This window comes from Chlorocebus sabaeus, chromosome 1 (assembly GCF_047675955.1).
Source record: "Chlorocebus sabaeus isolate Y175 chromosome 1, mChlSab1.0.hap1, whole genome shotgun sequence".
Lineage (NCBI taxonomy): Eukaryota > Metazoa > Chordata > Mammalia > Primates > Cercopithecidae > Chlorocebus > Chlorocebus sabaeus.
The window spans coordinates 47,291,806-47,304,537 of record NC_132904.1 but is presented as its reverse complement, the minus strand read 5'-3'; the positions used below and the strand labels follow the sequence as shown (position 1 = coordinate 47,304,537).

Genomic DNA, 12,732 nt, shown 5'->3' with positions numbered 1-12,732 from the left:
GGAGCAGCAGCTGCAGATCTCTGGGCAGTCCCCCTGCTCACCCCACATGTTCCCCATTCTCAGTTCCGCCTGCCTGGCTTGCCAACCAGGAACAGCTCTAGGAACTGAAGGCCCAGGTGCAGCTGGCCTGGGGCCCACTTGATGCACATGGAAGGCAGATGCCCTGCAACCCCACCCCACCTGCCTGCCAGGGAGCGGGCAGGGCTGTGGTCTGAGGCACCAGCTTGTGCTAACTGCTGAGGAATGCTGGGGCTGGGGCTGCCTATCATGGGGGTCTGGGTCCTGTGAAGCCTGAGAGGGCTGCCTCCCTGGGTTCTGGCAATCTCAGCTTGATGGGGCAATGCCTCTGTGTCCCCTATGCAGACTTGTTCTCCTGCTTCAATGGAGGTGAGTGTGTGCACCCGGCCTTCTGTGACTGCAGACGCTTCAATGCCACTGGACCACGCTGCCAGATGGGTGGGTCTGGGCTCCACCCCACCCCTGGGAAGGGACCATGGGTGCAAGGAAAGCTAGGGGGAAAGGGGGCAGCACTTCCAGGGCTGGAACCTACCGGCCTCTGGCTTGGTGCCCACTGTAGCTACACAGAGAGGTTCTCTTTTCTCTCCCTCAGTGTACAATGCCGGCCCTGAGAGGGACAGCATTTGCCGGGCGTGGGGGCAGCACCACGTGGAGACATTTGATGGGCTCTACTACTACCTGTCTGGGAAGGGCAGCTACACGCTGGTGGGGCGCCATGAGCCTGAGGGACAGAGCTTCTCCGTCCAGGTGAGGCTTCCCCTACCATGCCTGTTCAGGAAGGCTTCCCTAGGCTCTGGAGGCTGCGCTGGCCTGGGCTCTACTTGTCATAGTTAGAGAAACTGGCACCTTCCTCCTTGCATCGCCCCCCAGCTCCCACCTAGGCAGTCTGCACTGGAGGCTCCACAGCTCTTCCTCACCTACTCACTCTGGCCATTCATTCATTGAACCACTCATTCATCAAGCATTTACTAAGTGCATACCGTACTCTTTTCTGGCATAAGGTTTGGTGGTGGGAGGCCCTGTAGACAACAACACAGATATAGTCTTTGTCCTCATAGAGCTTATAGTCTAATGAAGAAAGACATCAAATCAGATGACTCATTTCAAGTGCAACTGAATGCTACCGAGGAGAAATGCCAAATGCTAAACGAACAAGTCCTGAAAACCTAATCTTGTTTATTGGGAAGGATGGTGACCTGGGAAAGCCTCCTGGAGAAAGTGACTTTTTTTTTTTTTTTTTTTTTTTTTTTTGAGATTGAGTCTTGCTCTGTCACCCAGGCTGGAGTGCAGTGGCGGGATCTCGGCTCACTGCAAGATCCGCCTCCTGGGTTCACACCATTCTCCTGCCTCAGCCTCCCAAGTAGCTGGGACTACAGGTGCCCACCACCATGCCCGGCTAATTTCTTTTTGTATTTTTAGTAGAGATGGGGTTTCACTGTGTTAGCCAGGATGGTCTCCATCTCCTGACCTCATGATCCACCCTACTCAGCCTCCCAAAGTGCTGGGATTACAGGTGTGAGCCACCGTGCCCGGCAAAAGTGACATTTAAGTTGGGATCTAAGGAATGAATTGGAGTTCGCCAAGTGAAGAGTAGGAGAGTGTGGGCAGACTTGAGAACATTCTGGGGTAAAAGATCATTGGGTGCTAAGAAAGAAAAGAGTGCCTCAGAGAAATGATGGAGGTCCTGGATGACTCAGTTTAGAGTCACCTCCTCTAAGAAGCCCTCCTGGATCCCCTGACCTTCCAAGCTGGCGGAGGAGCTCCTCACTGGGTAACTCAAAGTTCCACATTATGACCCTGTCATTGTATTTCTCTTACAAAGGTCTGGTTTTGGGTTGGTTTTCTCTACCAGCTTTGAGCTTTCTAGGCCAGGGGCCATGTCTTTCTGTGCCTGGATTGGTGCTCAGTAAAGGTTTGTGAAGTAAGGGAACACATGTGTGAAAGCCACTGTCAGGCAGGCCTGATTTTCATGCCTAGTCCGTGTGCTAAACCGGGAGCCACCTTCAGTCACAGCTCAATACCCCTCCACCTGGAGGAAAGTCTCTTTGGAGAACCAGCTCTGTTGGAGGGCACCTTGGTCAGTACTGAGTTAGGGTCAAGGGGTTGGGGGTGTGGGGAGACCCCAGTGTTCAGTGTCTCCCCTCTGCTAGCCATTTGTGAGCCTTCTGTCTCAGGCATGGACCTATGAGCCTGCCCTAGGGACCATGCCCTGGATGGGCGGGGAACTGCCGCCAATTTTCCTTTCTCTGCCTCGGCCTATCACATAGCAGAGATTTTCATGATCCATCATTTCATGATGGATATGTGACAATTACTTAGACTAATGGATTGCCATACATTTGTGGGTTACAACATCAACTTAATGAATCACAGCCATCATTAAAAAAATGAGACAAATAAAATAGAAAATATTGTAAGAAAGCATTATGCGTGATAGGGATTAGTATTATTTTGTAAAACTTTTAGTTATATGTATATTTCTTATTGTGGGCCGTGGTCACAAAAGCTTGAAAACCCTTTAGTTAGACCATGGGGTAGCTTTCGCAGTTCCCACTTGTAGTTGAAGTGGCTCCAGCCTGCTTAATCACATTGAACAGTAATCTGGTGGAAGATGCGTTCCTGGGAAGGGTTTCCACACTTGGCAGGGATAAGCTCTGGGAAGCTCTCCCCTCTACCCCACCCCGTCTTTTAGGTCTATGGGCTTTGAAGTCTGGGTTCTGTCTGAACAGGGGGCAGAGGAGATGTGTGTGTGTGTGTGTGTGTGCATATGTGTGTGTGTGACAGCAGCTCAGGAGTGACATGTGTGCCTATAGGTGTAGGGGAAAGCTACAATCTGTACCTGCCAGGGGCATGGGGAAAGGGGAGTGTGTGTATAGTGTGCACACTGAGAGTGTCATGTGAGAAATTTATGGAGTGTGTATAGATGTGTGTGTTTGTGTTCTGTATGAGTGTGAGATGGTGGAGTACGTCTGTTGGGCTTCAATCTGATGGGATATCCTGGGTAGGATAAACAAAAAAGTTCGGAAATAGGCATAGAGAGATGGAATGATTGACTAGGAAGAGCCCTGGGATCTGAGTCATCCAGATCTGGGCTAGAATCCCGGCTCTGCGATTTCCTAGTTCTCTGTGTGTGTGTGTGGCCTTAGTCACTTCACCTCTGTGTGAATCCATTGCCTCCCCTCTGTGATATATAGGGACTGAGCAAAATCACAGAGGAAAGGTGGTTGATATGCAGGGGACAGGCCATCAGCATTAGTGGAAACTCAACAAGGTGCGAATCTCAGGGTCAGGCCTGTAGCAGGAGCCTGCAAACCAGCCTCTGAACTCCCTACTCAGGTGCACAATGACCCACAGTGCGGCTCTTCCCCCTACACCTGCTCCAAGGCTGTCAGCCTCTTCTTTGCGGGTGAGCAGGAGATCCATCTGGCCAAGGAGGTCACCCATGGAGGCGCGAGGTAACTCTAACACCTTCCACATCGAGTTGTCCTATCTCTGACACTGGTGGTGGTGGATGGGTGAGCATCCGCTCTTCTCAAGCCCAAAGGAAATTGCTTTCTGGGGACAAACAGCAATTTCCACCATCAGGGCGGAAGCATATGGGCAGGTCACTGGGTTTCTTGCCAGTGGGGTATGCAGAATGATTTTTTTTCCCCTGGAACTCTCAGATCTTGCGGATTTCCAGACAGCAGGCTTTCAGGAAAATAGAGTTTTCCAGCAAGTTGAGAGTTTGTCATGATAAGCACACTTACTTTTCCCTCCAAAAATCTTCCCAAATGGATCATGCAATTTCTACCTTCTATCAGCAGATTCTGAGCACACTTTTACCCATTTCTGATGACACAGGGTCATTGTGAACGTCAGTCATCTTGCTGGGCCATCAGGGATGACTGGGGGACCACCAGAGGCGTGGGAACCCCTTGCTCCCACACTAAATTGCCACAACTGTGGTCCTTTGTGAAATATTTCTTGCATCTCTTCCTCACCGTTCTTTCCTTTTCTTGATGTCCACTGTCACTTCTTGTTGCTGTCATGGGGTCTGCCTGTAATGACACTTCTCCCTGTCCTCATCTTCTGCTTCAGATCTGGAAACTGGGTAACCAACCAATTGTTCTGGGGCTGAGTGTAAAATTGATGGCCTATAGGTTTCTCCTGTGAATGAAGAGTTGGTAAATGGGTCTTGTGGCTAGTTAGACACTACTTTTGTTTCTTTCCTGATATTTTGCTGAGTTGAAGGTTGCCAAATTCCAGATTGGCTAGGGGTGTCTGTACCAGAAAAACTGGGAAAGTGGTCAAGCCTGCTGGAGCCCGCCATCTTTTCTTGCACTCCTAGTTTTCCTCCTCTCTTGGCTTCTGTTTCCACTTGGTTCCTGCTCCCCACCAAAAAAATAAAGCAGATGTTTGCTTATATCCTATCCTGTCTGGGAGAAAGGAACTTGGAGTCACTCACTCTAAGATTTATTCCTGCCTGGGAAATTGCCATTTTAAAAAAAGTCTAAAGACAAAGGAATCCATGTCTACTGGTATACTTCCAGGCACATGGGAATTCTGGGAATTCATGGGGAGGGGAAGTGGGAGCCTTGGATCAAGGGTTAGGGACTGGGTGTTCCTTCGGTGAAGAGACTGGGTTAGTGGAGGTATTGTGGATACCCTGAAGCTCTGGAATGTGCCCTGCAGGGTCCAACTGCCGCATGTAATGGGGAGCGTCCGTCTGCAGCAGCTTGCCGGCTACGTCATCGTGCGGCATCAGTCAGCCTTCACGCTGGCCTGGGACGGTGCCTCAGCTGTCTACATCAAGATGAGTCCAGAGTTCCTGGGCTGGACCCACGGCCTGTGTGGGAACAACAATGCTGACCCCCAGGATGATCTGGTGACCAGCTATGGTGAGGCACAGACAGGTGGCCTCTGAGAGGTGTTGGTGGGGATTGGGGGACAGGTCAGGCTGGGAGGAGTTGGAGAGGACTTGGAACAGAGCCCTGGGGTCATGGTCATGGTATTAAAGACCCCGTGGAAGCCCAAGGGCCCCTTCCTAACAAATGTGTGTCCTTGGGCATGTTCTTAAACTACTGTCAACCTCAGGTTCTTCATCTGCAAAAATAGTCATAATAAGAATTCCCACTAGGGTTGTGTAGGTATCTAATGGACACTTTGCAGGTGGGATTGACCCTGCAATGTGGGGGATGGGGTGGGTAGGTAGGGAGCAGAGGGCTAGAGACAGCCAGGAAGAGAATTGGCCCAGCTAAAGACACCTATGGAGGAGTGGTAGGAAGTGAGTGAAGCGTTCAGGGCCAAATCATGGTGGCTCTGGCCAGAAGGGTCGTGACCCCTTTTGAACACCTACACCATACTAAACACTTTACATGCATCATCTCAAGTAGTCCTTGCATCAATCTCACTGGGGAATTATGTTCCCTATGGCAAATATGAGGCTCAGAGACACACAGGAACTTGTTCAGGCTAACACACCAGTTCTCTTTCCAGTGCGTGGTGCTGCATTCCCTGAGTTTGGAGCCATAGGGAGTTACTACAGGTTCCTGAGCATTCTTGGCTATTACTACCAAACAGCTTTTTCAGGAGAATGGCTCAGTTGGGAAAGCCTGATTGGGATGGGAGCTCAGGAGACCGGATTCTTCAAAACTCCTTACCCATCCCTTGGGATCTGCTTTCCCTTAGAGCCTTCTGTCCCTCCTGTACACCCAACCCCATCACTGCCCCACCATGATGTCAGTTCCCTCCTCCAGGGAAGCTGACTGACGACGTGGTTGAGTTTGTGCACAGCTGGCAGGAGCAGGCCCCTAACCAGCCTCCAGGGCCCACAACCTCCTCCCTGCCTCGCCCACCGTGCCTGCAGCAGAACCCAGGAACCATGCAGGTCTGGAGCTTGGGGAAAGACTCCTCCACCCTAGAGCCTGACGTGCTCTCCAATTCTTCAAAAGCCACTGGCTGTGGGACCTGACTGGCTGGTGCCCTTGGCCCTATCCCTCTCTTCGCTGCCCTCCTCTCCCTTTTTCTCCAGTTCAAGTTGGGGTTTTCTGTGGGGCTGTGTGTGGCTTTGCCAGCCCCCAGCCGTGGCTCCTGGTCCCTTGCTCTAGGGCGTGTATGAGCAGTGTGAGGCTCTACTGCGGCCCCCGTTTGATGCCTGCCATGCCTATGTCAGCCCTCTGCCCTTCACAGCCAGTTGTACCAGTGATCTCTGCCAGTGAGTAGGGGTGGTGTGGGCTATGGGGAACCCTCTCGCATTGGGGTGAGTGCTCAGCACATGGGCCACCAAGCTGGGTGATCCCAGACACTGCCAGATCTGCTTCCCAAGGCTCTGAAATTCTTATCTGCCTAAGTGGGACAGAGTCACCCCATTCAACTGAGGCCTGGAAATGGGGCCAGACCCCATTAGGGTCACACAACAAGTTAGTGGCAATGCTGGGACTAGAATCCAGGATTTGTGGCTCAAGTCTAGGCATCTGTTCACCTAGATGCCTTCCTGGGCAGCCTTTCCCAGTTGGGTGGAGAGGAGAGGTGCCCTGAAGCCCTGGCAGTCTCTATGGGATGGTGGCGGGCTGGTGGCACTTTGGGTTTTGTTCCAGTGAGACCCTTGGTTTCTCTGCACAGATCAATGGGCGATGAAGCCACCTGGTGCCGGGCACTTGCAGAGTATGCCCGGGCGTGTGCCCAGGCAGGGCGGCCCCTGCAGGGCTGGAGGACCCAGCTCCGGCAATGCAGTAGGTGCAGCCCAGTAGTGCGGCAGGGAGGGCTTCAGGCTGTGGGTGGCATTCTCAGGCCTCAGCTCAACGTCTTGTCCTGCTCAGAATCACAGTTGTCAGAACTCTCAGCCCCAAGGTTTTATTACCATGTGACAGATGAAAAAACTGAGGCTCAGAGTGGGAGGGACTAGCCTGGGTGATTCTCAGAGCCTCCCCTTGTAATTCCTCCTCCTTGTCAACTTCCTGGGCACCCAGTGCTCCCTCTGGGACTAGGGAGTCATGAAAATCAAAGCCCTGCCTCCCATCCCCACCACACGGCCTTGGGTAGGAGCTGGGTCCTGGCAGAGCTGGGGCCAGTAACTGACAGACCATGGACTCCCTCCTTCCCAAGCTGTGCACTGCAAGGAGAAGGCCTTTACCTACAACGAGTGCATCGCCTGCTGCCCTGCCTCCTGCCAGCCCCGGGCATCCTGCGTGGACAGTGAGATTGCCTGTGTGGATGGCTGCTATTGCCCCAGTGGTATGCTAGGGGCAGACGTAGGTGCCTGGCACCATCTTTCTGGCCTAGCACAGATGGGCATCAAACAGGAGTTCAGAAGATGCCTGTTTGTGGAAGGAAGGAAGGAAAGGAGGGAGGGAGGAAGGGAAGAAGGAAGGAGGAAGGAAGGAAGGAAGGAAGGAAGGAAGGAAGGAAGGAAGGAAGGAAGGAAGGGAGGGAGGGAGGGAGGGAGGGAGGGAGGGAGGGAGGAAGGAAGGAAGAAAAAGAAGGAAGGAAGGAAGGAAAGGGAAGGGAAGGGAAGGGAAGGGGGGAGCAAACAATTAACAAATGAATAAATGATTTAAGGGAAGTGAGGGTGGGGACAGAACTGCAGCCTCTTGAAAGATTCGTCAAGACATTTGATTTCATAGGGATATTTAAATTAATCAGAACTGCGCTTCTTAAGGTGTGTGTGAGAACAGGTCATTGGTTTATATATACATATACATTTGTTTAAGCATTGGTCTATGTATGGGGACTGTATCTGTTTTTCAGTGTATAAATTTGCAGCACATCTACAGTGTGCAACTCACTTGGCTAGGAGGATGGTTGAGATAAAAAATATAAAGATAAAGGCATTGACTTTGGGAACCAGAATCTGGTTTCAGAGATATGACACTCATATGACCAGTCTAGGGTATGATGTGGTGAAGGCAAGCTCAGGGGTTCAGACAAGAAAAATTACAGGAATTCAGAATGGGGAGAGGTTGTCAGGGAAGTCATTCCTGGAGGAGGTGGTGCCTGGTACCTAAGCTGTTTTCGATGTGGTGACAGGCTTTTGAGAGGTGGTAAAGAGAAACTTGTGTGCAGGTTGGGAATGGGGTTGTGGGCAGTTCTCTGAGCAAAGGTCTAGAGGTGGGATTCTTTCATCAGGTGCTCACTTCTGGCCTGAGCCAAGGATTTATGGAGGAGAAAGTTGGGAAGTGGGTTCGGAGATGAAGGAAGTTAGACAAGGGGATCTTTATCGCAGGCCCTGGGGAGCCACAAATGGTTTGTGAACAGGGGCAGAGGTGAGTTAATTGGCCCTTTGCTGTCACTCTAGGGCTCATCTTCGAGGATGGGGGCTGCGTGGCACCAGCTGAGTGTCCCTGTGAGTTTCACGGGACTCTGTACCCACCTGGCTCTGTGGTGAAGGAAGACTGCAATGCTTGGTCTGTGTCTGCTGCTGGGAAGTGGGGTGTGGGGCATGGCCACTGACGCTTTCCACGAGGGCTGCCCATCTGGGGTCTAGGAGTGCTAATGGCTGGCATCGGGGCACTCACTCAGTGCCTTTGAGTCCCAGGGGAATCTCATTAGATCCAATCCATGGGGGAAATCTCTACCACCCATTTTAGAGATGGGAAGATTGAGGGCTGTGGGCCCTGCAGTTTCCCAGCATCTAGCCCAGGCCTCGAGGGGTGACCTTTTGCCTCCACGGTCTCTGTGTTTTAGCACATGCACCGCAGGCAAGTGGGAGTGCAGCACAGCTGTCTGCCCAGGTATGTCTGACCCCCACCTTGTACTAGACTCCCTTCCACCAGTCTGGTTTTTGGGCAAGGAATCTCTGGGGGCCAGGCTTGCTGTGGGTGGGGGTGTCACTCAGTTCCATTGGCTAAGCCAGGGCCCCTGTTTCCTCAGAATCACTTTGCCTAATTAAGGTCTGGCTCCAGCCCCTGCCAGGAAGGGTTTTCCAGAAGAAGAAGGGTTTTCCATGGGTTCCGTACATCTAAGGACCTTCCTGAGCTAGGAGGACTTGGACTAAGGCTGGTCCTCAAGGCCAGGCCCTGGTCTCCCCTCCGAGGGAGATCCCCAGGGCAGGGCTGTGCCTGTCTTCAGAGAGTTCTCTGGGAACAGACCTGCGTCTCCCACTGCCCAGGGCTCTCCGAGGCCAGGCCTCATTCCTTACACTTCTCTTATTCTGGAGGGCGGGGTGCTGTGTCCTCCTCATGCTTGGAGCTTGCAGGGCAGAGTTCCCCTGGGGCAGCTCCCGTGGGTCAATGGTCTTTCTTTACCTCTCAGCTGAGTGCTCAGTGACTGGTGACATTCACTTCACAACATTTGACGGCCGCCGGTACACGTTCCCCGCCACGTGTCAGTACATCCTGGCCAAGAGCCGCTCTTCGGGCACCTTCACCGTGACATTGCAGAACGCCCCATGTGGCCTGGTAAGAGCTGGGGTTCCCCAGGCCTGATCCACCCAGCTACTCCTGCCTACTGCCCCCGAGAGAGACTGTGACTTAGGACAGGGCTCAGGCCTTCCCACGGCCCCCACCTTCTGCCTCTTCTCTCTGGGAAGAAGACTGGGTTCCAGCCCAAGCACCTCTGCTCACTGAGTCACTTCCCTTTCCCGGGCCTCAGTGGGTTTTTGGCTTTTGTTTTAGGATTTTACTACCTAAATATATATATTATATTCATGTGTATATATATGTACATATGAAAGTGTAACACTGGCACTACTTTTAAATCAATTAATTTATGAAACAAATCTCTTGTAGAATACATGCTGGCATTGAAACAGTAAGTGGAGCTTGCAGTGAGCCGAGATCACACCACTGCACTCCAGCCTGGGCAACAGAGTGAGACTCCGTCTCAAACAACAACAATAACAACAACAAAACACACACACACACACACACACAAAGAAATGTAATGGTTATCTACAAAAAGTTAGTTTTGATGGTTGGTTTCCTTCCATACTTTACGTGTCTTCACACATAAAGAAAATTAATTTTCAAACATTTTACATTCCACAATTTTTTAAAAAGTACACCATTTTGCACTGCTGTGGTCTTTATATAGGACTTGACTTAAAATTTCAAATAAAAAAGAATGAAGTTTCTAGGATAACTCTGTGTCTTTAAAGAGCACCCTTATACCGAACAATTTGAACTGGCATACAGGCAACTTCTTTTGTTGTTGCACACTTGTATTAGGAAAATTATATCCATTTTACAAAAAAAAAAAAATCCCAAAATATTTACTGAAATAAGCTCAAAACAATGTTAGAAAGACCAGTGTGAATGGCACACAAAAATCTCTTCCTTATAAATTATTAACTGGAATTTCTGATCATGGAGTGGACCTCAGTGTTTTTAAAAAAAAAATCTCTAAAATTGGTTTAATTCAACTTTTATCTTCTCTGCTTTGTTGGATTGCATCTTCAACATTCGTCCCTCTCTTCCTTCCTTCCTTCTTTCCTTCCATCCTTTTGTCCTTCCTTCTGCAAACGTTGAATACCTATTTGCGCCAGAAGCTGGGTCTTGGAGACTGGGATGAATTAGGCATGGCTCCACCTCCCTGGGCCCTATAGTTTGGTGAGCAAGGCAGGCAAGTGAACTGTTGTAACTGGGCTATAGCCAGCTGTGAGAACATGGAGGGCACAGGGTGGATCTCCACGGGGGAACTCCTTGTTGTTGTTGTTGTTTTACTTGGGCACTGGGTGACAGAGGTGTGAAGTGAATCTGGAAGGGCTTCCTGGAGGACATGATTCATGAGCTGTGTCAGTCACCTGTGAACATAACTGAGAAAATGGCCAACGTGCAAGTCTGGGGTAGATGGGGGTTTGTTTGTCTCTCAGAAGAGACTCCGTTGTCCCTGGGCTGATCATGCTCAGCCAACCCTGGAAGCCCCAGTCTGGGCTGTGCCCAAGCTCCTCCCTGTGCATCACAGCAGGAGCTCACACCCACAGCCAGGGCAGCTGCCCCACAGTCCTGCCTCCCTGCTGGCCTTGCTCCAGCCCCTAGCACTGAGGACCCTGAATGTGAGCAGGCATCAGCTGAAGGTGTCACTCCATGGCCCTGGGGACGCAGACTGAACTGGATGAGGCAGAGGTCTGGGCTTTCTTCTCCTTTTGGCCTGAGTGTCCCCCTCCCTTCTTTCTGCTAGAGAATGGTCCGGCCCTGGCTTGGCTGCTCTCTGAGTCAGGAGGCTGCTCTTCCTCAAAAGTGGGGTCATTCCCATCACATCCTGAGGGTGGCATAAGACAAGACAGGACACACAGGCACAGCCCAGCTGCTCCTTCCCACTCACAGAATCCTGGGGGCTATTGGGCCTCAGGGTCCCTTACTCAGTATCCCCCTCTTTTTTTTTTTGAAGACAGGATCTCACTCTGTTACCCAGGCTGGAATGCAGTGGTGCAATCTCAGCTCACTGCAGCCTCAACCTCCTAGACTCAGTGTCCCTTCCCACCTCAGCCTCCTAAGTAGTTGGTACCACAGGCACATACCACCACGCCTGGCTAGTAGTTTTTTTTTTTTTTTTTTTTTTTGGTAGAGTTGGAGCTTCATCATGTGGCCCAGACTCGTCTCAAACTCCTGGGCTCGTGGGATTCACTTGCTTCAGCCTCCCAGTGTTGGGGTTATAGATGTGAGCCACCACGCCTGGCCATCAGCCCTTCTCTCTACCAGGTCTCTGATAGGTGGTGGGCCAGCCTTGGCCTGAGGCAACCCTCTTCTTTGCGGGACAGTGCCTCTTGATAGCAGGTTCTTTTTACGTTGGGCCAGCTCTCCTCCTTGTGACTTCACCCATGTGATGGGCCCATGGAGGGCCAGCCCTGTGCCAGCTCTGTGCTGGGCATGGTGAGGTTACGCAGAGTAATCAGACCCTGATCCTATCTCCAGGCTCTTGTGGTCTGTAGGGAGTCTTTAGACAGCTTCCATATAAGCTACAACACGATCAGTGCCGTCACAGGGGAGCTCTGTGGAAGAAACAGTCCTGCAGGTCAGAAAAAAGGATCAGGAAAAACCTCACGATAGAAGTGGCATTTGGTCTGAGGGACCTAAAAAGTGACCCTAAAAATATTCATAGAAATCAGTATGCCTGGGTAAGGAGAGGGAGGGCACTCCAAGGGTTGATTAGATTATATGAGAAAAACAATGAGGTTGGAATAGTCCAGGATCCATTAAAGCAGACGCAGAGGACTTGGCAACTGACTGACTGTGTCTGGTGAAGTGGGGAGTGTGTGGGAGAGAAGTTAAAGAGGAAGCTATGACTGCAGTCTTGGGTGACCAGCATGGAGTGGCGCGGGGACATTCACAGAGAGGATGATAATGACAATGATAAAGTATTTACACAGTGCCTTGAACTTTGACTAATTACTTTGCAAACAACATGTAATTTAAGTCTTAACATACCCCATGTTGTAGTTATCATTCTCCCCATTTTAAATGTAATGAGACAGGTTGACAGAGGCTTGGGGCATTTCCGAGAATCCACAGCCAGCAGGAGGCAGAGCTGAGCTCGACCTAGGGTTGGATGTTATCACAGCGTCTTAACACATCCACCCCAGAATCTATGCAGTGTTTGCAGTCCTCAAAGGTTTTTTTAAAGTAGACTTTATGTTTTAAAGCATCTTTAGCTTTACAGAAATATTGCCAAGATAGTACCTAGAGTTCCTGTCTATCCTACAACCAGTTTCCCTTGACATCTTACATTAGTAGGGTACATTTGTTAAAAATAATGAAACGATGTTAATAGATTACCATTAGCCAAACTGCATACCTT

The 12,732-nt window shown here is 50.8% G+C and overlaps 1 protein-coding gene across 1 annotated transcript in view; it reads left to right on the top strand.

The window, feature by feature from the left end:
• Positions 1–12,732, top strand: part of OTOG (otogelin) — a 109,603-nt gene that overhangs the window by 9,301 nt on the left and 87,570 nt on the right. The window contains exons 4-14 of the mRNA XM_037999621.2: positions 364–456; positions 611–765; positions 3,355–3,473; positions 4,693–4,898; positions 5,757–5,887; positions 6,108–6,214; positions 6,622–6,731; positions 7,105–7,233; positions 8,294–8,402; positions 8,683–8,729; positions 9,250–9,395. Of these exons, the coding sequence (XP_037855549.2) occupies positions 364–456; positions 611–765; positions 3,355–3,473; positions 4,693–4,898; positions 5,757–5,887; positions 6,108–6,214; positions 6,622–6,731; positions 7,105–7,233; positions 8,294–8,402; positions 8,683–8,729; positions 9,250–9,395 (1,352 nt within the window). The remainder of the gene's footprint in view (positions 1–363; positions 457–610; positions 766–3,354; positions 3,474–4,692; positions 4,899–5,756; positions 5,888–6,107; positions 6,215–6,621; positions 6,732–7,104; positions 7,234–8,293; positions 8,403–8,682; positions 8,730–9,249; positions 9,396–12,732) is intronic.